The 27,011-nt window shown below is 43.1% G+C and overlaps 1 protein-coding gene across 6 annotated transcripts in view; it reads left to right on the forward strand.

Moving 5' to 3' along the window:
• The window catches only part of Sfmbt2 (Scm like with four mbt domains 2), a 235,580-nt gene that overhangs the window by 197,149 nt on the left and 11,420 nt on the right, over window positions 1-27,011 (forward strand). For all 6 annotated transcript variants that reach the window (XM_004854532.4, XM_087181970.1, XM_087181973.1 and 3 more), the window contains 5 exons: window positions 8,883-8,992; window positions 18,866-19,041; window positions 22,484-22,650; window positions 22,979-23,242; window positions 24,183-24,311. In XM_004854532.4, the coding sequence (XP_004854589.1) occupies window positions 8,883-8,992; window positions 18,866-19,041; window positions 22,484-22,650; window positions 22,979-23,242; window positions 24,183-24,311 (846 nt within the window). The remainder of the gene's footprint in view (window positions 1-8,882; window positions 8,993-18,865; window positions 19,042-22,483; window positions 22,651-22,978; window positions 23,243-24,182; window positions 24,312-27,011) is intronic.

The raw sequence follows: 27,011 nt of genomic DNA on the forward strand, positions 1-27,011 counted from the left end.
CTTACCTTGTTCACTGGCAAATGAAATGGGTTTGAGCAGAGGCGCTGAAGAAATCCTGGGGTTCCACAAGGCTAGAGCCGCATTTGTTCTCTGAGCCTCAGAGGCCCTGCTCAAGGGAACTCTGTGGCCCAGCCTTCAGTCAGATGCCCGAGCTCAGATAGTAATGCGACACAACCCCCTTTCCCCTTATCCCCATGAGGTAAAGTGACTACTATGCCTGGTCACTTCCAGTTCTGGAACTTTCAGGTGGGATCTAGCAGTTTGGAATCTGGCTTCCAAAGTTGTTTGCGGTTTATATTTCTGCCATACCGGTTGACTCATTAAGCTATTTCCTTCAGTCTCTTTATTTTTATTAAAATGTTTATTTCCCACATTTGGGGAGTATGGTGAGAGTTTTAAAATTTCTCTCTCTCTCTCAACATTTTTTTTTTCCTGGCTGCCTCTTTTTAACTTTACTCAAAAGCTAGAAAGGCCTTCATGTGGAAACCCAGAGTCAGCTGTCCGAAGCATCCCTCCTTGGCTGTGGGCAGACATTGCACTGCTGTTCTTCAAAGCAGCTGTGTGTTTGTCAGTCAGGTGGAGACAGCTTGGCAGAGAGGCAGTAGGAATCCCGGTCTCATACTGGGAACTTCTTCAAGTAACGCTGGACAGAGGAAAGAGTCTTGCCTAGCTGACACCTTTTTAAGTCAGTCAGTCATCAAAACCAAAGGCAGATGCAGACTGCCTCTTAAAATGTTCTGTTGTGTTTTCCATGCTCTGTCCTAAGTTTCTGCTGAACATTAGCTAACCATTAAGAATGGAGTCTGAGATGCAGAAGTCAGAAGGATGAAAGATAATGTCTAGAAAGGTTGGCAAAAAAAAGTCCAAAAAAATTTCTTTTTTTCCTATCAAAGCTCTCTTTATTATTTTCCTATAAAGAGACAAGATACATTTGTTGAACTTTCTCATCATACCATAGAATATGATTTTGTAGCAATAAAAATCATTATCAAATGCCGTCTCCTGGACCTCCTCCCTTCGCAGAGAGGATATGGCATCACATCATTTCTCGGTATTAAATAAATTCTTGGAGTAAATTATTCAATAATTTTTAGTGAACAGAATAGTTTCATCTAATTTCTGGGACCATAGTGAAATTTATTGAAAAACTTCCAAAAATAATCTACAGGGCACCTGCTGCTGCTGAGTGTAGCTGTAAGCTACTATGAACACAGCAGCATGGAGTCCTTGATGTTCTAGTCAGGGTAGACGGCTGTGGAATAGGTCAGTAAGTACATAATGTTGTGTTCATAGTGAAAATTTTCCAGTGGGAGGGTCAAAAACTATGGGAGAAAGGTGCTGGTGTGTGGACGATGGTCAAGAGAAGGACATCCTGATGAGGGGCTTTTTAAGTAATGAGCTGAATGAGAGGAAAGATAGGCTGTAATGACATCCTGAGTGTAACAGTCAGCTTCCCATCACTATAGCAATACCTGAGAGCATCGCCTTATAAAGACAAAGGGTGATTTAGGCTCACGGTCTCAGAGGTTCCTGTGCGTGATCAACTGGCCCAGTTGCTTTTGGGCCCGTGGTGAGGCATCACATGGCAGGGAGCACATGGCAGTGCAGAGCTCTTCATCTCATAGCCAGGAACTGAACCAGAAAAGGAGGAATGGGCAGGAATCTCACCTGTCCCTCAAATCCATATCCCCAGATGGCCTACAAAGTCTCCCTGGGCCCCACCTCTTAAAGGGGCCACCACCTCCTAGGTGTGCCACAGGCTGGATGCCAAGCCTTTCGCACATGGACATTTGAGGGATGGTCCAAATCCAACCTATAGCAATCAACAAGGAAGAATAATCCAAACAAAAAGAAACGGCTTTCAGGAGCAACTGAGCTGGTGTAGCAGGAGCAGAGTGAGCAGGGAAATGGGCCTCTGGGTCTGGTTCCTCAGGTTCAGAGGCCAAGCCAAGGACTTTGCTTTTGCTCTGAGTGAGAGAGAAAAACCTCTGAAGAGTTTTGAGCAGAGGAACAGCCTGGTAGGTGGGACTTGGGATCTAGAGTGTTTTCCTGGCCGTTGTCTGGAAGAGATAGTCCAGGAGGGTGAGGGGAACATGGAGCCAGTTTGGTGGAGTCACCAGTGATTTGGGCAGGACCTGCTGTCAGGAAGATGAGGATGGAGAAGCTGCATTGGACTGGGTGCTGAAGAGGACTGAGGGGGAAAAAGAGGATCCAGTAAATGTAGACAATTCTTAAAGACTGTACTATTAAAGAGCAGAAATGAGACAGGTTACAGAACAGGAGAAATGGAGGAGGAGAGTTGCTATTTTGTGTAAGATGGAAGTCACCACTTGCTCATATGGTAGGGTGACATTGCAGCAAACAGGAAAAAGTCCTGGTGGAGGAGGGAAAGTGTCTCATTGGCTTGCACAGCTGTAGCAAAGCCCCACATGCCTGGTGGCTTAAACATCAGACCTTGGTGTCCCATAGTCTAGGGCCTGAAGTCCCAGTTCAGGGTGCCAGCATGATCAGGTCTGGTAGTGGCCTCCTTCTGACCTTCAGAAAGCTGAATGCTGGGTCCACCTGGTAGAGAGCTTGCTCTTCAGTCTCTCCTCACCATGGAGGCCTCACCCTCAGCATCTTTCTAACCCTGATACCTCCCATAGGCCACCTCCTAATACTGTCATATTGGGTGTCAGGTTTCAGCAGGAGTTTGGGGAGGACATACAGTTGATTTTGTGGTGGAAAACTGTAAGGAGGAAAAGAATGTTCTGAAAAGAGTTTTAGGATAGATGGTGATGATGATCCAAAGGTTCAGAACATATGATGGCGGGTTCAGGGAGTGAGGAGGAGTTTGAGAGTGGGTCCGTCGAAGGGAAAATTTGAGGCACATTGGAGGCAAAGCTAGGTAGAAGGAATGTCCTAGGAGTGCTGGGTTTCTGTTCTGAGCATGCAGAACCAGATGAGGTTTTCCTGTTGGTCTCTGAGGGAAAGGTGGGAAATTCCTGAATATGACAGCCACCTTTGGGGTGTGGCCTCTGAGTCTGACTGGGGCACGGAAGAAAAGGGGCAGCCTACCTGTTGGAGAAGCAGAGCTCAATGAGGCTAAGGACCAGTGCCCCGCCAAGGATGCCTTCTGTCCAGGGGTGGTGGGCTGCCCAGGGGTCAGCTCACACAGGAAATCTAAATGAAGATAAAGGTCAGAGTTGGCCAGTGATTGAGAATTCTTCATTTGCAAAGGAGTTGGTTTTAAATTAACATTCTCCACTTAAATTTGGTTACAAAAATTAAATTTCTGCAATTCGCCAGAGCTCTGTCTGTAATGAAGCCACCGCCTGTGGGAGCTAGGATCTTCTCATCGCATCCCTCTTGCACCTTTCCCTGTAAGACAGATACCCTTCACGAGAGGGAGGCCATCAGTGGAGAGATTACTGATGAAGCAAGAGAAAGTCCTCACTATTTTACTTTGAAAAATCTTTTCATAAAATTAGCTTCATTCCCTCTGATTTTTGAAGTTAAAAAGAAGAAATATTTTAGGTACCTGAGAGTCCCTGTTGCTCTTCAATTTCTGCAAAAGAAACTCCCTACTGTCTGTCACCACCATGGCCCTCAGGGGGCTTGGAGAATAGAAAGTTCCGTTGAAAGAACGGCCATGCCCAGGAGGCTCCTTTTGGCCTTCCCCCTTTCTCTGACCCTTGGAGAGAAAGCGTATTCTCCCTTGCATTTCCCTGCTTCTAAAACCACCCTCACAGAGGCCTCTTCCCACAGTCACTAGGAGGGCACAGGGTACAACTTTGAGGTCTGAAACCTGTCTCCTTCCCATCCAGCTAGCCTCACTACAGTTATGGGAACCCCATGTGTATTCTGAGGTGTTTTTTTAACTTTGCCAGGCAGAGAAATTACCTTCTAGAAGGTGGTGATCTGCACTCCCAACATTGCCATGACTTTAGGCATATGATCTAGTTCAGGTTGGAGATACCAAAATTTTGGTGTTTTGTGAGAAGTTTTCATGAAAGGAATATGAAGGAAATCATGGGACAACAAAACTTTATAAGGTGAACAGAAAAAAAGTCTTGTTGGATAGTTCTGGTTTTTTGGGGTTTTTTTCAATACTAGGTATTATTGCATTGTATCCAGGGCCTTTGCATTGAGCTGTATCCCCAGCTTGCCTACCTGCCTGCCTTCTTTTTCTCCTTCCCTCCCTCCTCCCTCCTCCCTCCCTCCCCTCTTTCCTTCCTCCCTCCTTCCTTCCTTTCTTCCCTCAGGGTCTCACTAAGTTGCTAAATTGCCCAGGCTGGGCTCAAACTTTCCATTCTCCTGCCTCAGCCTCCCAGAATGCTGGGATTCCAGGCATGAACCACTGCACCCAGGGCCTTTCTTAGCCTTTTGAGTGGTGACATCCATGGAAGGTCAGAGCAAGGGAGAGTGAAAGGGGGCTCACTTTTATGGAGTGTCTTAGTGAGCTGAGCACTATTTGCTGTTTCTCTTCCTTTCTCTGCTGAATTAACTGCAACAGCACCCCAGCTCTGTTCTCTTTTTGTTGCCCTTCCTCTCATTACTCATCCCTTCCCGCTCAGACCCTGATCCTCCTTCCACGTTCATTCGGAACACATCTTTGTGTCTGATTAAGCCGAGGCAGGAAATCCATAGGCTGTGGAGCTGGCGCTGTCTGGATTTGAACATGAGCCTGTCAGAGCCCTTTCCAGAAACATCATCATCATCATTATTATTATTATTATTATTATTATTATCATTATGGTACCAGGGATTAAATTCAGGACCTTGTGCTTTCGAGGCAGGCTCGGTGCCACTGAGCTAAAACCCCGGACCCAGAAGCATTATTTTTAAGATGGCAATTATTCCTTATTAGTGTATGCTTTGCAATATATAATAATAGTTATATTCATTACAGGGAATCAGTACATGTATATAGGATTTCTAGATCACTTCCCCTCCTTCTGTTCCCTCTCCCTTCTCCATCTCCTTCCAAATCTCCAACAATTCTGCCTTATTTATGTTTTCGGTTTCTCATACAGGAGAAACCATAAGATACTTAACTTTCTGTGTCTGACTTGCTTCACCTAACTTGAGGGTTTCAAGTTTCATCCATTTTCTTGCAAATGACAGGATTTCATTCTTCATTTTAGGGTAGAGTTTGGAGATTGGAACTGGATTCAGATAAGCTGAGAATTTGAAGTGAAGGTGAAGGAATTAACAGTATAGACCACTTTTTTTTTTTTTTTTTGAGAAGTTTGGTTCTGAAAAGGAGATAGGAGCTGGGAAGGGAAAGAGCTTCTGAGGAGAGTTAATTCAGGACTGGGACATGAATACAGGCCAGTGAGGACAGAGGGGTTGCAGGGACAGGAGAGGGTGTAACCTCCATGTCCTCCAGGGCTGCAGTGATGGCCAGAGGAGAGCTACTCTGAACAATTTTAGTGTGCCAAGATGTGCCTTATTCATGTTGAGGAAAGTCAGTCTTGCCCAAGGACCCATTGCTTCTGAAGGTCGGTCTGTGATGAATCCCAGGTCTGTCCAACTAGAAAGGTTGCTGCTTTGCTGCGTAACGTACCTGCATGGGAACGTTTTTATAGAAGTATGTTCTCAATACATTTCAGGAACCTGGAGAAATCCAGTGAGTCATTGCTGTGTAATGCGAATTTCCTCCTAGAATTGCTCATACACCCCTATACCACACCAGCTTCTTTTAAAGAATTTTATTTTATTGGTACATTTTAGGTATACAATATAATGACATTCATCATTGGAAATTTGCTCCTTTACGTAATCTCTCTTGGTTCTTATTTTTCCCCCTTCCCCTGCCCTCCCTTCAACCCTTCCATCCCTCTCTATTTACAAAGACTTTGTTTCCACTTTTTCATTTTCTCATATTAATTCCATTCCCTTCTTTCCTTTCCCCTACCCCTCCCACTTCCCCCTCCCCTTTGCCCCTTTTCTTCCTATTTCACATTATCTATTATACCTTTTAGTCCTTATTTACACTTTCAGTTTCTCACACTAGAGAAACTATTCAGTATTTACACGTGTGTCCTATTTATTTCACTTAACAGTATCGCCTCAATGTGCATCCATTTATGGCTGAGTAGTACTCCATTTTATTAAAAAACCACATTTTCTTTATCCAGTCTCCAGTTGATGGGCATTTGGGCTGTTTCCAAGCTTTAGCTATTACAAACTGTGCTGCTATGAACATGGGCGCACATCTATCACTGTGGTATGATTCTTTTAATTCTTTGGGGAAGATCCCCAGCAGTGGAATAGCGGGGTCAAATGGGGCTTCCAGTCCTAGTTCTTTGAGGTATCTCCATACTGATTTCCACAGTGATTGCACCAGTCTACACTCCCACCGGCAGTGGAGCAGGGTTTCTTTTTCCCCACAGCCCCGCCAGCATTTGGTTGACTTCTTGATAGCAGCCACTCTTTCTGGGGTGAGGTGGAATCTCAGCCTTGTTTTCATTTGCATCATTCGAATGACCAGTGATGTTGAACATTTTTTCATCTGTTTATTTGCTATTTCTACTTCTTTGTCTGAGACATGTCTGTTCATTTCAGATGTCCATTTTTGTATTGGGTCTTTAAATTTGGGAGGTCTAATTCTTTTAAGTTCTTTATAGATTTGACATAGTAGACTTTTGCCTGAGGGACAGCTGGTGAAAATTTTTTCCCACCTTGTGGGTTGTCTCTTCACACTGGGGCACACCAGCTTTTTGAGAATATTGTTCATTGATTCACATCTGAAGTTCTGGTAGTTATTTGGGATCAGCATTTATACTCTTATCTGATCAAGAACATATGAAATTTTGTTTGATGTTTTGAAAGGTACAATAATTTCCTCTAACTCTGAACATGTTAGTAGCTATCTATTTAGTTCCTTTCATGGGGTAACTATAATATTCTAAAGCATCGGTACACAGAAAGTATGTAGCTCACAATTCCAACATTTTATAGAGACCTTCTTAAATCTGGAGGCAAATGATGTAGCATCAGGAAAAGCCATGGGAAAAATATTCAATATCAGATGCTTTTTATAATTTAATTGCTGCCTGTTCCCAGTCTGAATTGAATTCTGGAAAGCATGTTCTTTTCACAGTCACAGAATACATTTCAATGTGCAGCAAATAACATGTGGCTCTGGGATTTCCTCAGCTAATCACAAGGAAAAGAATCCATTGAAATTTTATTGTCTGTTGATAAATATTTTGTGCATTATTGCAACCAGTTCTAATTAGATTTATTTTTAAACTCAGGTTCTTAAATTGTACTAATAGTAAACAGTAAAATGAGATGATTATTCTAATACAGAAAACATAAACGCACCAAAACTGCCGGTCCTGCCTTGCTTGGGCTTCTTGGCACCTGTGCTGAAGCCTACCCTGTGTGGGGAGTTACTGGGTCCTGGGAGCTTGGCAGAATACTGCCAGGCAAGTTTGGTGCTGTGCTAACTGCATAGTGCAAATTATTTTAAGATCAGGTCCGTTGAGTAATAGGAGAAAGCAAATCAAATCTGAAGTAGATCAGGGTACAGACAAGGCCAGTTAACACTACTAGATATACTTCCAACTTTTCTTTCCCATTTATTTTTGTTTTCACTACAAAAAAAATTAGTCAATATGGTGACAATAAGGCCAGTTTTCCATCTTAGTGATGTATTATTCTCACTTTTTCTTGCTGATACTGGGCATTGAACCCAGGGCCTTTTCACTGAGCTGCACTCCCAGCATTTGTTTTATTTTCTATGTTGAGACAGGGTCTCACTAAGTTACCCAGGCTGGGCTCGAGCTTGTGATTCTCCTGCCTCAACCTCCCAGAGTGCTGAGATTACAGACATCGTCACCATGCCCAGCTCTTCTCACTTTCTCACTGGTGTTTTGTGCTGAAACATGAAACAAGTTTGCCCTGGGCCCAGACAGGCCTTAGGAGGGGTAGGCGCTGTTTGCTCCTGTCTGTGTTCCTGGTGCTGGGCACACAGTGGAGCCTCTGAGGATGGTCCTAGCATGGGACTCAATTATTGGAGTCTGCTTTGCTCCTTCTTGTTATTTAAGCTCTCAGTTTAAGTAGCAGTTACCAGGAGCTTGGCAGAGGTCAGACGTGTAAAAAGTGAATCATGATTGCTTGAGTATCCCAGGAGTTAGAGTTCCTTGTTCTTTTCATTAAAGAAGCACACTGAGGATTAACAAAAACATCTTATCTTCCCAGAGTTTGCCACTGGGACTCTCAGAATGGAAATGCCTGGCCTTCCTGAGAGCCCCACAGTGGCAGAGACCACCTGCTTATTTTCTTGGACTTGGGACTTAGGAGGGGGGTGATTTGAGGAAATAAGATTCTGAATGGTGTTAGATGGTCCCAGCTACCTTTTAGAACACACATCTCTGAGAGAGTCGTCCCTCTATTAAATGCTCATAAACCTATCTGGCATTAGATGCATTTCAAATAATTTGTTATGCTCCTTATAGGTATCTGAAGTCTCTCCAGAAGTGTTGGCCCAAATATATTGTCTCAGTTTCATTGGTTCCTTATGAAGTGTATCTTTAAAGATAAAATGAAATTTTCAGTAGCTTATTCTTCTGAAGAGTAATCCTGTTGAAGAATAATAAACTGCTCTTTGGAGGGAATGGTGGATTTTCTCTGTAACCACAAGAGTGATTGAATGTCTACCATTCCCTCTAGCGAGCACTTCCCACTTTGCTAGTGAGAAGTGGATTTCACACCCTTTTTAGCCCTGAGTCAGCCTGCAGATTCCTCTATCAGACTTAATCACATCTCTTCACTTAATGCGGGTGTACAGTGAATAACTAGTAAGTGTCAGCGGTGCAGTTTTCAAAGAATTCTTGTTAGAACAGGAATGAATGCAATTGCAGCTTATCGTGGTTATTTTTTCCCAACAGGTTCTTAGCATGATCATCAATGCAGCCTACAAGCCTGGTAGGGTATTAAGAGAGTTACAACTGGTGGAAGACCCATACTGGAATTTTCAGGAAGAGACACTGAAGGCAAAGTAAGTGTTTTCAATCCTGGAAAACAAGAGTTCTTATGATACTTCACCTGTTCTTTTGAAACTTGTCATCCCTGGTTTTGACATAGCCTAGAGAAGTGAAAACAAACAGAATGGCCACTGTTCTGCAGTTCTGTGTGCTGCATACAGAGTTCCTGGTGGTTTTGCTGTACAGAGGTGCCTTGAGCCTTTGAATCCCTACTGGAAAATAAAGATTTACTCAGCAAACAGTTTTTTATGATAGACATTCAGATTATAACCTTACTGTGCTTGTGAGCCAATAGATTTATTTGCATGGAGAAAACATGATAAGGAAAGGATATCTCTTATCATCATGCCAAGTATGTTTAATAACAGCCCTTAATATTTGATAATGTGATCTTGGCATGGTGGCCTATGCCTGTAACCTCAGCTCTTTAGGAAGCTGAGCCAGAAGGATCACAAGTTTGAGTCCCATCTGGGCAACTTAGTGAGACACTGTCTCAGAAAACAAACAAACAAACAAACAAAACTGTAAAGGGCTGGGACTGTAGCTCAGTACAAAAGCTCTAGGTTCACTCCTCAGTGCTACCAAAAAAGAATGATATATAAAAAGAGTAATGTATTTGTGCCAAATACAAAGGTCCTCTACTCTGGAATTTGAGAGTTTTAAATAATAAAAGGAAACTATATATCTGTCTGGTTTGAATTTTGAAAAAATGACATCAGGCTCTGGCTTGACATGTCATCCAGTAACTTTCATCTTGTATTTTGAAATAGGTTGATTGGAAAGTTGAAAAATTTTTTGCTTTGAGTTTTTTGACCTCTGCAAATGAAGGCAGGAATTGTAATCAATATGCTAGAACTTGGCTGTTGAGGAGTTACATAGGGAAGGATACATTTCTCAAGATAGCATTATGTTAAATTATTACTTGGTGTTCTGAGAGGGCTTTTAATGTTCATTTATGGTTTTCCAATAGAGAAGATGTTGCTGATTGACTTATTTTATAATAGTGTCCTAAATTATCATTTCTATATAACATTTAGGAAGTGGTGTGCTTTTTTTTGTTGTTTTTGTTTTGTTGAGACAGGGTCTTGCTATGTAGTTCAGGCTGTCCTTGAACTCACTATGTAGCCCAAGCTGGCCTCAAACTCAGTGTTAGCTTCCTGCTTCAGCCTCCTGCTGGATTACAGGCATGCACCACCATGCCCAGCTAACGTGGTGCTTTTTAAAGAATGAACCACTTTTTCATGGCTAGAATGTATCTGAAGTCTTCTTTAAAGAATGCACCAATCCAAGGGCTGGGGATTTAGCTCAGTGGTTCTGGCGCCTGCCTTGCAAGCACAAGGTCCCAAGTTCAATCTCTGGTACCAAAAAAAAAAAAAAAAAGAATGTACCAATCTTGTTCATACTGAAAATCTGGGGAATTCTTGATGATTTGTCTGACCAGTAGCTTTTTCCAGTGTGGTTAACTCCTCTTGGTATCAAGTAGAGACAGTAAGACATCAGGCTGCTACTAGACATCATTCATCTTCAGTAACCCACTCAGTATTCCTGGTATCTTTTTATAACAGCTCTGCACTTTTAGATTCATTTGAAGTCTAATGATGTTCTGGCAAATCACAGAGACTAAGGACAATATATATATATATATAAATAAGGAGATGATTTATTTGTATAAAGTCACATGGCAGTAAAAGGTGCTACTACATAGCATCATTCCCTACATTCTCAAGAAGTACTTAAATGAGTCTTCTCTGTAAAACACATGTTTTCCTGTCTAATATTCCATAGCTGTCTAACTTACTTAAAGGGAGAAATCATCAGCCATGGTAGAGCATTTTCTTCTAAGGTCATATCGGCAGTGGTGGCAGAAATCTTGAATAAGTGTTGATACAGACAAATCCTTCTCCTTTGTTTAAAACTTTCTAGTTCAATTCAGTAGAGCCCAGATACACCTAATAGATATGGAAATAGTGAAAAGACTGAAATCTTAAATCCCATTAAAAGCTCTCCTGCTCCTAAGTCAGCCAGTAATTTGCTCCAGATACCAGAATGACAGAGAGTTCATCTGTGAGTGTTTGCACTTATTTTCATGTTACCAGGTTGATCAGAGTTTTATTAAATCCAGCCTGATACGATCAAAACAGACACGATGAAATCCAGCCCTGCTGAATTGTAAAGGCAACATATTACCTATGATATCAAAGTTGACAGGATGTTCCGTGGCAAAGTCTTACACAGCAACTTATAATGGGGAGATGTCTGTCTGAAAAGGGTTTCAACTGTGCTAGATCACAGGTAGCATCTCCAAGCAGCTGCTAGTGATGACAGGTTTACAGTCAGCAGGAGCCTTCCTGTGACGATCCTGTGTGTTGAGTCACCTCTTTCCCTCTGATGGAAAAAGACAACTTTGTAGATCATGACAACTTTGCTATTTTCTTGGGTACAAATGGGAGGAGATGGAGCTGGCTTCTTCCCATTTTCTGAAAGGTAGAAATGCTTTCTGTCATGAATAAATTGACAGCTTAGGAAAGGCCGATTTAGGGCATAAAGTGATCTTGGCTGTTGTGGGAGCTGAATTGTGTCTTCAGGAAATGAAGGCCTTGAGATTGTCCACAAGGATGTGTGATTGGTGTCACCAAGTGCTTACTGACTGTTGTTTTCTAAAGAATACAGACCCATTTACTTGACAGGCTAAAGGTGCCTTTGCAATGGTTTTGACTGGTAAATGTAATAAAACTAACATATCATGTAAGTGGTCTCTTAATGACTGTACCTTTCACACTGCTAGGGAAATTATTGTAATATTTGAACAACAGGTAAGGTTGTATCATATCATTAGTCCTCAATAAGTATCAAGAAACAAAGATGTCCTAGCTGTAGAGCAAAGAAAAGGTGGATTCTAATGTAATTCATTCCAGCTGTTCTGGAAGAAAAGATTTCCTTCTTTGTGATGACTTCAGGTTTTCTAAATTGACCTACATTATTTTAAATTTCCAGAGAAGAAATTTATGTTGTCCCATGGAGGAATTAAAAAAAGTCCAACTCTATGCATCTAGAGACATTTAAATACGTTTGTCAAGTGTGTTATAAAATCTTCTTGGAGAAAAAAATATTAACTCATCTTTGAACAGCTTTTGTGTTAATCATGAAAGCCAGGTGAAGGCCTAACAGATTTTCCAGTCCTTTGTTTCAGGTATTGAGAACATTTAAAGAGGAAATATACTGATATAATTTCCAAACAATTAGACTTCATTATCAGTTAGGCTGAGGCAAGGGGGTAAAGTCAGATATATGTACTTTTAGGTAAGACAGGCTTAGCTCTGTGGAAATATTTTGGTTTCTTCTTTTAAATAACCAATAGCTAATTTTGTATGTGCTTTTGTTTACTCCACCCACCGTTTTTTTTTTCTTCTTCTTCTTCTTTTTTTAAATGTTGGAACAGGGTCTTGTTAAGTTGCTTAGTTGCCCAAGCTGGGCTTAAACTTGTGATCCTCCTGCTTTAGCCTCCCAGAGTGCTGGGATCACAGGTTCGTGCCACCATGCCCAGGTAGCTGCTTCCTCGCTTCTTTTGTTTGTTTGTTTGTTTGTTTGGTTGGTTGGTTTGTTTTCATTTTACTCAAGCCCATAGTTTTTGAATAATAAGATGTAATATTTGGCTATAAGTGATTGATGTGGAAAAGGATTCCCAAATGGAGAGATCTTCGTTAAAACAGATTTTGTGCGTCCATTTGTATATCTTACTCAGATGAGTGGGATTTGCTGTCCTGAAAATGGATGTGGCAGACTTGAGCAAGCAGATGAGCCAACCTGATCGAGGACAGAACTCCATTTCTCTCTGTACTTAAATTCGTCATATTATGGTGTAGAGTCCCTGGTTCAAAGGCAGAGCAGTTTAGGATGTTCTGGAGGAGAAGTGGTGTCTTTCCTAAAATAAACACAGTATCCATTAACTGTGCATAGTTCCTCTTAAAATACAGGAAGTAAAATGAAAGAAAGAAATTTCGGAATGATGAAGTGTCATGAGACTGAAAGGCGATGAGCTGTTATACCACCCTTAGTATAAGATGATGATGATGAGACCGATGAAGTAAAAGCAGTCTTTTGAAGAAAAATCCAAACCTGTCTTACTACCTCTGTTGTGAAGAATGTTTTTCATGCCACAAGCAGAGCTTCCCTGTTTCCATAGGGTCATTAGAGTTCCTTGGGGTTTTTTATTTCTTCCTCCAGTGTTTGAGGAGGTGAACTCAGTTTAAGAATAGGAAATTTGATCTCCATTCCCTCACCCCCATCAGCACCTGATGAGATTTCGCTAAGAGATCCTGATAGGCATCATTTTGAAGATGAATGATTGCATTTAGGCCCCATTGATATTACCTTGTTTGGATTGTGCTCTTAGTTATGAATGGATCATTACATTTCTTTTTTTCCCTCAAAATCCATTCTGTTTTTTGTCCTCCGGTCTTAACCTACTGAAGAAGGGATCAGTCTTTCTAGCACTCCTTTTGCTCCCTTTCTCTGTCTCCTTCTACTGCAGCAATAAGCACTCACACATGATAATAAATTCTTTCATTGGTTAGGAGGAAAAAATTGGAAAGCCAGGAAGGAAAAAACTTATCCACAGAACCTCTTAGGTTCTGTGTCTGGGATCTTGCAAATAAACTGTCAGAAAACACCGTCAGCAGGAGAACAAAGGGAATTGATTTACAGGTGGGAATGTTCAAGGATGAGCATGCAAAAAGACAGTTAGAATTTGGAGCTTCTGTAGCTATCTTAGTAGAGGAGGAGGCAGAGGAGAGAAAGAAGGGATTTCTCTGAGAAAGAGAAGTTGGATTGTAGGAAAACAAACAGGAGATAGGAAGGCTCTTGATAATGTGTTTATGTGGATATGAGTGGTCTTTTTCTCTTCACATACATAAAAAGCTGCTTTCGAGAGGGGATTTAGGGTGGGTCTGCTTGGCCCCCTCTCCTGGGAGTAGAAGCTGCCCCAGAGCAGATTTACGACAGTCTTCATGAAGCTGGATGCTTTGTCTCTTTCATGTGTCTCTGTCATTCTTTGATTTTTTTTTTTTCTTTCTGATTCAGTGTATTGCAAACTCATCTCCTTTCCTGGCCCCAGTCCTGGAATTAGCCATTTCTCCAAGGAGCCTTGGTTTTCCTTGTCTTGTGATTTTTGAGGGGGCGGGTGAATATGCTATTTAGAACCTAAGACCTGACATGAGTTATGCTCACTGCTAATAGGGTATACCTGCTACCAGGCTCTCAGTGGATAGAATTAAGGGGTTTGTGTACATGTGCACAGGATTCAGCATATAGTTGCACTAGCAGCTACAGTTTAGGTGTAGTAGCATCATGAGGAGTAAACACAGGCAGTCTGGAAGAATCTCCATGTGCAGGCTTTCTCCTGTGCTCTCTCTCTTGGGGACACATGGCAGCACCCACTCCTTCCCCGGCAACAAAAATTCGAGACTACCTGGGTGATATCTCTGACCGGAGCAGCCAAGCCCGGAGTTCTTATCAGGGGCTGGCCCCTTGCATGCCCTCTCTCAGATGCCAGAGCTCCAGCAGGAAAGTTGGAGGTCCCAGTGCACCATGTGGTTTGCGCAGTCTAATCACAGTAAACCACCCAAGTTACTTTGGAAGTTCCGAGATGCCAGTCAGTAGTGCATCTTGCCAGATGGCTTATCTAGAAACAGCAGCGCCATCGTTTCTCGGCCTTTTGACTAAGATCAAGTGTAGAAACAGCAGCTCCAGGCCTGCTTTGTCAACCTCTTTCTGCGTACTCCCCACTGGGTCTATTCTAGGCTTGGTATAACAGGCCCGCTCCATCCTACCCTTTCCTTTCCCATGTTTGCATCTCCTCTGTGACAATGGGAAACCTGGCTCTGCTAGCTTCGGGATATGTATTTGATCAGGGCCCTGCATCACCCCACTGTCCTCACCCTCTCACACCGTCCCCATATACAGATGGCTGCCTCACCTGCCCCAGCCCGAGGACAAGATGACCCTCAAGGAAAGGAGAGGTAGTGGCAGGACTGGCAGGAGGGCAACAAACCTGCATTGAACCCCAACAGCAGTCATTGTCTGGACAGCTCTGGGGTTAGGAAGGCCCATCGTGGTTGTTCTGAGTTGTGCCCATGAGGCCAGCCCTTTTTAACCCCTCTCCCCTGGCCAGTTGCTGGATGGGAACCATCCTGGGAAAGGCCAGGGTGAGGCGGCTTTGGCAGCTAAGGCTGACCCTCTGGGAGCTGCAGCTGAAAACTGTCTGCCAGCAGCTGTGACAAGCGGCCCCACCACCCAGCCCCTGCTCCCTCCTGGGTCAGTCCTTCCAGTGGAATCATGCAGGAAAGGTAAGAATGAAAAAAGCCATACAGTATTTTAAAATTGTGCTATAAATCTAATTTTCATATGTTTAAATGGGCTTTTCCTCATTATGAAAAGTTTTACTAATGCATTTGCTTCCACTGAATCATCCCAAACTAGGAAGGAAAAAAAAGCCATCCTCTTCCCATTTCCCACAGAAATCAGTCCCCTCGCTCCACCTGTCCCTCTTATGTGTCATGGTACACATATACTTTGTAATTCGAAGGTTTGGTGAACATACATGTTGTCTTTGAGTTCTCTCCACAGTTTGACATCGAACCTGGCTTTCATGACTGTCCCCTTTTTTAAAATGTCTTGTTATCTTATTTTTTTTTAAGAGATGTTAAGAATCTTGATATTGAGCTCTTTTAAACAGTGCCTTAGGACCATCAAATGTGGAGTGGATGAAACTGCAAGAAAAGCAGACCCAGGCAGTATTTTAATTCTGCATTTTCCACAATGTGTGGGATCGGCAGTGTTCACAGAGCGGTGCTGATTTTGCTGTGAGCCAAAAGCAGGAAAGTTTTTGCATACAGGGTTGATAGAGGTTCTAGGAAAATCAACAGTTGAGTAAAGATAGAGGATTTAAAACATGATTTTATCTACAAAGCATTGCTTTTTAGTTCTAACTACACAGAAAGTCAAGCTGGGCACATCAGAGAAATGAAGAAAAGAAAGGGCAGAGGTTCTAGGACATGGATAAGCAGTGAATAAATACAAAGTACTTTTTTCAAGTTAGAATTTAGTTATTTTGCCGTTGGGACTTTAAAAATGATTTATTAGGTAAAATGTATTTTTCCAGTCCCTGCAAAGACATTTTAAACAAGTTACAATACAGTCAGTAGTAGTTTTTCCTGTTCATTTCTATCACCAATAATCTGGTTGTTGTTTGGGAACCAGATCAAGTTTTTGAGCTGAATGTTTTACCTACCAATTACAAAAAGTGGCACCCCCCCTTTTTGTACTGATATTTGCTCAAATTAATTGCCTGACATTCCCGTTGTATCTTGTGTGAACTGAATGGATGAGTATTAGAAAGGGCAGGTTAGAGGAAGATTTTAGTCTTGGCCTCACCGGTTGGCATTGTTGGCTTACCTAGGAAGTTCATTCTTCTTGACTGTAGTTGCTTTTCCAAAAATTGAAACAGGTGTTGTCTTCCAGAGCTACTACTACCTGCTGTTTTTCTGCAAAATAAAGTGTTCAGGATTTCAACTTAAAGATGAGAACACACACATTGAAGGCAGGGTTTCATAGGCAGCTATTTTAATGCACCCACGTGGGATTGGCTTCTAGTTTAGTGATCAAGAACTAAACAAAGACCTATGATCTGATTCTAACTGGAAAGTTGGTCATTATTTTGCACCTGTGATAGATTTAAAACAGTATTGAAAGGTGATTGAAATTTATTTCCAAATGTTCATTGTTTTGGCTAGTTTTTTGTTTATATCATATTACCATAAATACGTACATAAAAGCTTCATAACCTCTTTAATACAACCATCCATTCTGCTTTCTGTAAATCTAATTATTAGTTCTATGGTGATGACTCCATCACACGTTTCTTCTTAGAAGCATTCTCACTCTATATTCTCTGTCTTCTTGGGGTGTGCAGTTAATTTTTATTTTCTCTAAATAGTTACACTGTTTTATTGGCAGTAGTGGGAGTTGAACCCAGGGCCTTCTCACTTATTTATTATTTTGAGATGGGATTTTGCTAAGTTGGTAAATTGTCCAGGCTGCATTTGCACTTAACTGTCCCCCTGCCTCAGCCTCCCAGAGTGCTGGGATTACAAACATGTGCCACAATGCTGGGCCTTGGTACTTGCAGTTAAGCAATATGGATGGATGGCACTTTCTTCTGTTGCAACTAGGTCCCAGGAAAGATGGCAAGAGATTAATATTTAAATATCACGGCAGTAAAGCAGCCATCTCTGTAGGCAATGTTAGTTGTATTTTTAGGATTTCTATACCATCAAATCAGTTTATTGTGGGTAAGTATAAGAAGTGTTTTGAGTTATTAGGTCTCATTTTGTTGGTACCTTGAAAAGTTTTTTGGATAACTACAATAACGTTAGTCTAAACTGGTCTTCTCCCTAAGAGAAGAGAAAAGTACTTAAGGATGACCTCAGAGGATCATTACAAAATGTAAACCAAAAAAGGAGAAGTGCACAGTGAACAGCACCATGATCAAGGAGAAAGCTTTGTTGGTGAAACACTATTTTAAGATCTTTGTCCTTGTTTTTCCCTTGCCCACTTGAGATATGAGATTTGTGTTAGTCAGCCCAGGCTTCCGTAAGAGAATACTGCAGGCTGAGCAGCTTCATCAGCAGTTATTCATTCTCTCCCAAGTGTGGAGGTTGCAAGTCCAAGATTAAGGTGCCGGTAGGGCTGGTTTCTCTGAGGCCTCCCTCCTTACCATGTGAATGGCTGTCATCTCACAGTGTCCTCACATGGCCTGCTGTCTGTGCTCATATCTCTGATATCTCTCCTTCCTCTTGTCAGAACATCAGTCCTATTGTACCAGGGCCTGCCCTGTGGACAACATTTGGCCTTAATTTCCTTATAGGCCCCATTTCCAAATACAGACATGTTGGGTTTGGGACTTTAACCGATGAATTGGGAGAACATAGTTTGTTCCATAACAAAAGTGAAGGTCTCTGAAGTGAGGTCCCTTGGTTAAATTAACTACCCTTTTTTTTTTTTTTTTTGGCTCATTTTGTTTTAAATTGGAGAGACACATTTTATTATTCTTTGTTTGTAAATAAAGACCGTCACTTTCTTGGAGAAGCTTTTTTCTGTAATTGTTGCTAGTTCACTGGAGGTCCATTAGGGTTCCGTGAGCACCAGAGCCCCTGGCTGCCTGCTGGTGTCTACAGGGCGAGGAGTTCTTATGTGGTCTGTTCACTTTGTATGGCTGTGCTACAGTTTGTGGTTTTGGGTTTTTTTTTCTTTTCTTAGAAAATCCATTGTGTTTCTCTTCTTTTTAGTGTGACCTTGTTTATCTGTCACCATTCTACACAGATGCCATTTATGAGTGATGAAGTTGTCCCAATTTCAGCAATAAGATATATAGTCTTGACAAAGATGTCGTTTCAATGTCCTGAATTGGAATGGTTTTTCAAAGCAGAATCATGATCCCATACGCACCTCTGGTTTTCAGAAGTGAAATATAGGGGCAGGAAAATATCCATAGATTTCATTAGCCTCATTTTGAGAACCATGCCTATTGGGTATGTACTATGCACTACCAATACTTGTTATAGGATTATAGACAGCACAGAGAGAATATGTTAAATTGAAATCTTTACTGAAGTGGATTAGTACTGTTAATTATGTATTTTGTGCATTCGAGTTTGCATTTCTTAAAAATATTTTTCTAAGGTTATAAGGAAGTATAAAACAAAGTGAAAAGGACACACAGTATGCTTCGTTGTTAGTAAATGAAGTGGCTCCTTTTGGAATATGCTGTATGGAATAAGTCTGATTAAATAATTTGATCTCACCATTGCTTTTCCTTTCTTTCTTTGTAGGTACAGAGGCAAAACATACAGAGCTGTGGTCAAGATAGTGCGAACCTCTGACCAGGTAGCAAACTTCTGCCAGCGTGTATGTGCCAAGCTAGAATGCTGTCCAAATTTGTTTAGTCCTGTGCTGATTTCTGAAAACTGCCCAGAGAACTGCTCCATCCACACCAAAACCAAATACAGTAAGTACGAGTGATGAAAGACAACCCAACTACAGCAGGCCTGACCTGCAGAGCAATGTTATTTGGTTTCTGTTTTGTTTTTAAACTTCGGAGTAGTTTTTCATAGGAATTGATCTGGAGAATTCTTTAAGATTTGCTGTGGCAGATCCCTGTGTTTTGTTTTGTTTTTGTTTTTGATACCAGGGATTGAACTGCGGACCTTTTGCATGCGAGGCAGGCGGTGGCACCACTGAGCTAAATCCCCAGCCCAATCCCAGCGTGTTTTTAAGGCATAGGAAGAGAAGGGATGATTCCAAATAGGATGGATTATCAATGGCAGACTCTGGAAAGGGAGGGATGAGAATATCAGAAACTCACCGTCATGAATTCCAGGGGCTTGACTGATCCCACAGCAATATGGCTGCAAGAAGGACGTGATAAAATGATTACGGTGATACAATAGCTGGGAACTTGAACTGACTTCCTGTCTTTACACTGAGCAGTTGTAATGACTCTTCCGGTGCTTTTCTTGCCACACCCTTGCCACAGCTTCTCCCCTGCACAGATGCAGCCCTCAGAACTCTCTCTGAACATTGGAGAACATTCATCCAGAAGCACCCATCCCTTTTTTGGTCTCAGCTGCCTTAGTTTGAGCACTGCAAGGCATGGTCCAGGATTGGCCTTACTCTGCCAACCTTTAGGACATGCCACTTCTACCCTGTCTCATGTAGACACCCCTGCCTTGGGCTGACTGTCTCTTTGCTCTTCCTCTGTTCTTACCATTTTCTTCTCCTCCTGGGTAGCCACCCTACATGCTCCACCTCTGATATCTTGAGCTCTGAAAACTCTGATTCACAACGTCTGATCTCCCTACATCTCCCCTCAGTTGTCTCATCCCAGGGCAAAGACCTGGAAGTTGGCTCTGCCACAGCAAATGACACATTCCAGCCACATGGTCAACGTTCTGTGAGGAGCCTTCTGGCATTTGTCAGCTTGTGTGTTGGAACCAGGAATTCAGATGTACTTAGGCCAGTGTTCAGATTGTGACTTTCCTTCTATTTTGTCTGTTTCTCTCTGTACAGACACCCACACCCAAGCCCACCTTCCACCTCCATTCCTGCTAAAAGTCAGCTACTCCCTGTGTCAGCTGTTCCCCTTTTCAGTAGGCACAGTGGTGTGGTCTTCAGGTGAGAACCATGGGTGTGTTTATGTCACCTGGTTCCTGAAGAACTCCTTTCCACATCACCTTTGGCCAGGGCAGGGATTCACTGGGCACCAGCTGCTTCTCCATAGAAAACAACTTGATTGGCAGCTAAACTTCATCTTACAAATTGGCTTCCCTGTACTTCTGGGACAAAGGCAACTAGAGAGAAGGAGCAGCCATTGTTATCTCAATTATAGGCAGCTGAAATGAGCTGAGAGATTATTCTGGATCTGGATTTAGAAAATTTAAAAATCCTAAGATCCTCTTGGTCACTGCAGAGCAGCTATTGCTACAGATCAAGCCTGAGCGCTAGTGGGTGGATAACAACACTGTTCAGGTGGGTTTTGGGAATGTATGGGCAGGGTCCACTCATCTAATGTGAGGGCTCAAGAAGTATGCTATAGTCTGATTGCATTCAGTGAACCCAGTTCTGATTTCTGGCTGCCAGTTTCTAAAACCCAGACTGTGCCACCTTTGTCTCACCTGCTGGGAGCTTTGGGTGTGAGCCAAAGCTCAATCCCTCATACCCACAGCTGAAGGTAACAGTGAAGTAGTGTTTGTCCCACAGCAGTGTGCTCTGCCTCAGCTAAGAGTGTGGTCCTAGTACAGCTGGGTCTGGGAAGCTGTTCCAAGCTCTCCTGCTGCCCTGAATCCTGATGAAAGAGAGCAGGGATGCTTTCTGGGAGCCCCAGGGCTGCTGCCATGTACTCTCTGGACAGTTGTTGTGAACATGCTTCTTGTGGGCCCAGTGCAAGTAAGAGATGTAGGGAATAGAGAAGTCTAGACTGGAAGGAAATCTGTGTCCCTTAGTCCTGGTAGTCTCATCTTGCAAATGAGGAAATTGAGTTCCAGGAATGTCAGGAGCCCGATCTGTGTGACAAAGCTAGTGGTTTGGTGGGGTGGGATGTATGGAATGGCGCTTCCCCACACCATGGGGACAGCAGCCATAACCAAAGAGCTGTGCATTTTTGTTCTATTTTGTTTTGTTTTGTTTTTTGGGCTCACTTCATTCGTTGGTAAGGATTCCTCGGATGCCTTTGGTCCGTCCATCCATCCCCCCCACCCCCAAACTGGGGATGGAACTCAGGACCTTGAGCTTTCGAGGCAGGCGCCACTGAGCCATATCCCGGACCCTTGCATTAGGTTCTTTCACGGGATGGTGGCATCCCACCGGGACAGTTGAGCTTTCAGGTAGTAAGTAAGCCATCTTGATCTCAATCATAATTGAATCCTGGATCCTATTAGTGCTTTAATTAGTTGATTATATACTTAACTTATAAAAACATTAATCATTCTTAAAAATTGGTAATAATTTTCAAACTAGTGCTTTAAATGTTGATAAATACATGTATCTCTGCTGTGAAATTCAGAAGTAGTGAGTTTCCCCTGAATAAGAACACAGGAGAGTTCACCTCTCTTATTACAGAAAGAATGCTGTTTGAACGTGAATTCAACTGTTATGCTTAGGATGTTAGTTTGTCTTGGTCAGATCAAGAGGTGAGAAAATCTGTCACGACCCAGTGAATGTAACCAAAGTGCTCGTTGACTGACAATTCAAGTTCAGACTTGAGAGTAGGTGTCAGCAAACTCCAGTGGAAGTAATTGCTCCCTCCATATGCAGTGTTTGGGACCAGGAAAGGGAGAAGATGAACTTCCAGAAAGACTATAAGCACCTTTGACTCCTTTTACCGTCTGTCTGCTTGGGCTGCCACAATAGACTACTCCGGAGGCCTGGTGGCTTAAGCAACAGACATTTGTTGCCCACAGCTCTGAGGCCTGTAGTCTAAGGTGTCAGCAAGTTTGGTTTCTGACTGTTCCCTCCTTGCAGACACCTGCCTCCTGGCTTTGTCCTCCTGTGAGGTATTCACCTGGGGGTCTCTTCCTTTTCCCATAAGGACACCAGTGCTGTTGGTTTAGGGCCCCACCTTTACAATCTCATTGACCATTAATTGCCTCCTTCATGCCCCTCTCCTGATACACTCATACTGGGATTAGGTCTTCAACGTGTGAGTACTGAGCAGACGTGAAATCTGTAATACCTTCTAACCTTGAAGCATCAGAGAAATGTTTTCTCTGTGCAGCTGTTATCTCAGACCATGTTCCTGAGGTACAAATGAGATGTCAAAGGTACATTGTCCAAAATGAAAGAACCACTCTCTCCTCTCTTTTTTCCCTCTCTGCCCTCCTCTCCTGTCCTCTGACTTTGTCCACATACCTGTGTTTAGACTAAACATTTTTAAATAATCTTTCTCCCTATAGCTTATTATTATGGAAAGAGAAAGAAGATCATTAAGCCCCCAATTGGGGAAAGCAACATTGAAAGCGGACATCCTAAACCATCCAGGAGAAGGAAGAGACGAAAATCCATCTTTGTACAGAAGAAACGGAGATCTTCAGCCGTGGACTTCACAGCAGGCTCTGGGGAGGTGGGTTCTGTCCTCAGCATTTTCCAGCATTTGGTTTTGACATTCAGCGCATGAAGCCAGGCGCTGCTGCACTGAAGGCCACAGGTGAAGTCTGCTTGCACAATGGTTCAAAGTATGAATTAAGGAGCCCCCTCCTCCTCCTATGGACATCGTGTGTTCAGCTGCTTTGGCTCAGAAAGGGTGGCATTAGGACTATGGTGGGGACCATCAGCTGAGTCTTCAAAGGCTTCCTAGGAGAAGCACTGGGAGGGAAAGGAGCTGGGATCGCAGCCCGCCTGTGTCCCTTCCTATCCACCCTCCATCAGCAGCACATTTCTCTTCCTCCCAGGAAAGTGAGGAGGAGGATGCAGACGCCCTGGATGACGACACTGCTAGTGAGGAGACTGGCTCTGAGCTCCGAGATGACCAGACAGACACCTCCTCAGCAGAGGTGCCCTCGGTGCGGCCCCGGAGGGCTGTTACCCTGCGGAGCAGTTCAGAGCCTGCCCGCCGGCCACCTGTGGAGAGGGCACGAAGGGGCCGCCCGGTGCCCACTACTCCCTCTGCCGAAGAGGGGGACAAGGGCCCACCTGCCAAGCCTGAGGGCTCAGAGGTGAGCTTGGGATGGAGTGTGCCACTCCTCTTTATGAAAAATGTGAAGCCAGGTGTGGTGAGGCACACCAGTAATTTCCATACTCTGGGAGCCTGAGGCAGGAAGATCACAAGTTCAAGCCCAACCTGGATAATTTAGCAACTTAGTAAGACCCTGTTTTAAAATAAAAATGGCTGGAGATGTAGCTCAATGCAAAGTCTCCAACTCAATCCCCGGAGCTACAGGAGAAAAAGAAGAACATGAATTACAGTTTGGAGCAAGATTTTGGGAAAACCTCTTTAAAATATCAAAAATGGTAGCAGCTGCTCCAGTAAAGTTCCTAAGGGTGAGACAAAAGGCGCTGATCTCACCTGCTGGCAGAGCAGGTCACGCAACATGAGAAAGGAATCTACAGGGGTGGGACAGTGTCTTTACTGGGTGGCTTGAATACCACCAGGGCTTTTTGTCAGGAGGGCAGACAGGTCAGGTCCTCTGGGCCCCTCTGGACACCAGGCTTCTAGAATTCCTTCTCCAGCCTCCTATTTCTGGCCTTGCATTTTGCTCTTTTTCCTTTATGGGGTACCTCTGTGCTGTCCTCAAATATTAAATCACTGTACCAGGCTTCCCCTAAATCTGCAGGGAGCAGGTAATCCCCTGAAAAGGTGATTGGCACCATGGTCACAAAACCCCGTGACTGATCTAGTTGGAGTCAGTCAGTAGGCCAAAGCTCTTCCTAACTGGGCCATCACTCAGTAGCATGAATTACTGTGGCTTAGGAGAAGAGAAGACTTACTGAGACAGCTGCCATGAGACACCCCAGAGACTAAGTTACTGGGACTTGTTCAAGCAAGGGAGGTAGTGGCTGTGGTCTAACGCAGTGACTGGGGTCTGGAGGGCATAGGAAAGGACCCAGCTGACACACAGGGTGCAGTGACTGTCTCCTGCTCACCTTCCCCTGCAGGACATGAAACAGGAGGACGAGGAAAGGCTCATCCTGGAGAGCAACCCATTGGAGTGGACAGTCACCGATGTGGTGCGGTTCATTAAGTTGACAGACTGTGCCCCGTTGGCCAAGATCTTCCAGGAGCAGGTACACACCTCACAGTGTGGGCTTCAGTTCATATTAGGAGGCTCCAGATCTTACAGGAACCTCCTGTCTTTCTTGGCTTCTGCATCACTGCCAGATGAGAGTCAAAAGTCCCAGCTGCAGGTGACATCTGCGCGAGGCCTCCTGGGTACTGCTAGGCAGGTGTGGGAGACCCCGCTCTCTGCAGGACCCCATTAGAACCTTGTTCCCACTTCCCACTGGCCTCACTGACATCATGGGGGATGAGGCTCCTCACATAGTACCCCTTGGACTGCCCAGTAGGGAGTAGGAGTCCAGTCTCCACCGTCAGTCTGTACTGACCCCACAGTGGGGGACTCACCCTTTACTGAAAGGCAGAGAAAAAAACTAAAAGCTCCAGCAGAACTTAGTGGTATTAACCTGAAATCTCCATCTGTTTGGCCTTCTCAGATGCTGCCTTGGGGGTCTCAGGTGCCTTATTGCAGCCTGGCTGAGCTGCTTGCTGGGCCTTATACCTGGTACAGACAGGGCTGGATCAGATTTCCCTGTGGTGCTTGTTTGCCCATAGAGCTGCTAGTGTCTGCAGGCTTTTTGTCTTGCTAAGCTGTCCCTTTGCTAGTCCTCTGGGTATAAAATGCATGCTTTGAGTGGGCCCTCTTATCAGTCCCTGTTAGAAAATCTAAGTTGCCAAGTTTTTCTGCTCTAAATTTTGATTATGTGATCCACACAACCACCGCAAAACTAAACAAGTAACTCTGCACCATGTCATCAACTTAGGTCCTGGGTCCCTAGCTGGTCTGCCATTTTTGCTCTACTTTTCAGAATCTTCTCTTTGATTTATAGATAATGTCAAGTGGTTTTACTTATGCTCCACAGGAGAAGTAGGGGAAAGTGTGTCTGCTACACCTTAGTTGAGTGGCCACTTTCTGATCATTGTATTCATTTAATCCTGATTATTATTTTCTTACTGTCCTCATTTCTTTCATCATGAGATAGTGAAAACCTATGGTCTTGTGACAGGTGTAAAAATAACTGATGTAATCTGTACCTAGGGGAGCTTATAATCTAGCAGAGGAAGTAATGATAGTTAGCTAAAACATAAGACATGCTATGATGTGCTATGGGAAGAAAGAGTTTTCACTTACATGTTCCCTTAAATTAATAAGAAAAGAAATTGCCACTCCACACACCTACCACCATATACCATTCTTCACTGGCCTTGCCTGAAAAGTTCAAGTTTAAGCCTGTGGTTCTTTCTGTACTCTGTGCGTACCATTTGTCGAAATTTCTTACAGGGTCCCACAGTGTAAAAAAACTCTCTTTTAAGACCTCATGTTAAAAAGTACTGTTTTCCATATAATAAATTAAAGATATGTTTATCCAGTCTGTTTTTAGACTTAACAAACCGAAAGTCTAGAAAGAGAATTTTTCAAGCATTAAATAAGAAGGAAAAACAAGGTCTCTGGTTTCCCATGTCCAGGGAAGTTCACAACTTCTCTCCCTAAGTCAGTGCAGTAATGAATTATGCAAGGCAAATTAATGCAGTCCCCTGAGGAGAGTACTGTAATTCAGAGTTCTCACATGCTGTAAATAGGGAAGTCCACGAGGTGACGTGATCATCTGTTCCACCCTGAAACCTTTTGCAGACACCCAGTAAGTTCATGCTCTGGGAATGAATGGGGCCAGGCAGAGGGTCACCTCCCAGCTTTCTGAAACTTGCTACACTTCCTCAGTGGGTGACACTGAAAACAGACAAAAAAGGAGCTCTTTTTGACCTAAAGAACCTGGGCAATGACCTTGCCCTTTCATAATAACACACAGGCAGGAAAGAGAGAATTACAAGCCATGTTAGAGCTGACGTGACACGGGGCTTGTTGATAAGCCACTTTGTGTTCTTGAAAATAAAAATAAAACAATAGGTTGAAATCCCTTGGAAAGCATTGCCTAACACGGCATTTACTCTGTCTGCTATTTATGGGTAGTAGGGCTGCCCCTACCCTAAAAAAGCATTGTACTCAAGTACATGACAAAAGGTGATTACACAGCTTTAATATGCTAATATGGTTCATTCAAATATACAGATGAGCACCTGCTAGATGCCTTACAGTATCCATAAAGGGGTTATGGAATGTAGCTCTGTATATTTTTGTTTTTGTTTTAGGCTCAAAAGCCATTTTAACTAAAAAACATTTTTCAGTTGAGCCAGAAAAAAGAGCACAGATTTTCTCACTTCTACTTTCCAAATTAGGTTTGGGGCTTGAATCCATTTATACAATGAAAGGTAACCATTCTACCTTGTACAAATTCCCAGTAAAAGAAAGTGAAACAGAGCTGGTTTGGGGAAAAGGCTAATATACTACTTATACAAAGTCCTATTTTATTGTACTCCTTAGCCCAGTCTCTAACAATATCGCAGAACATTTCAAAGACATGAGACTTTACTGGCATGTTCCCAAGTGTCAAATTAAGCCATAGGCAAGAGCCTCCTTCCATCGGTAGCATCAGTCAGTTAAAAACTTGGTCTGTCATTCAAACTTCTTTTCTCTTATGAAAGACAATAGGTAGGCTTTAATTGATAAATAATCTTAATCCCATTTAATTTTACATTTCACATTAGACAATTTCACCTGTTGTAATAAAGAGCTGTTGCCCGCTGGGCTGTCTGCAGTGCATGGGCACTCAAGTCCTTTCCTGTTCCATCAAACCTTTAATTACTCATTCTTA

This window comes from Heterocephalus glaber, unplaced genomic scaffold, assembly GCF_053883595.1.
Source record: "Heterocephalus glaber isolate CG9 unplaced genomic scaffold, H.glaber_assembly_v1.0 deba00001472, whole genome shotgun sequence".
Classification (NCBI taxonomy): Eukaryota; Metazoa; Chordata; class Mammalia; order Rodentia; family Bathyergidae; genus Heterocephalus; species Heterocephalus glaber.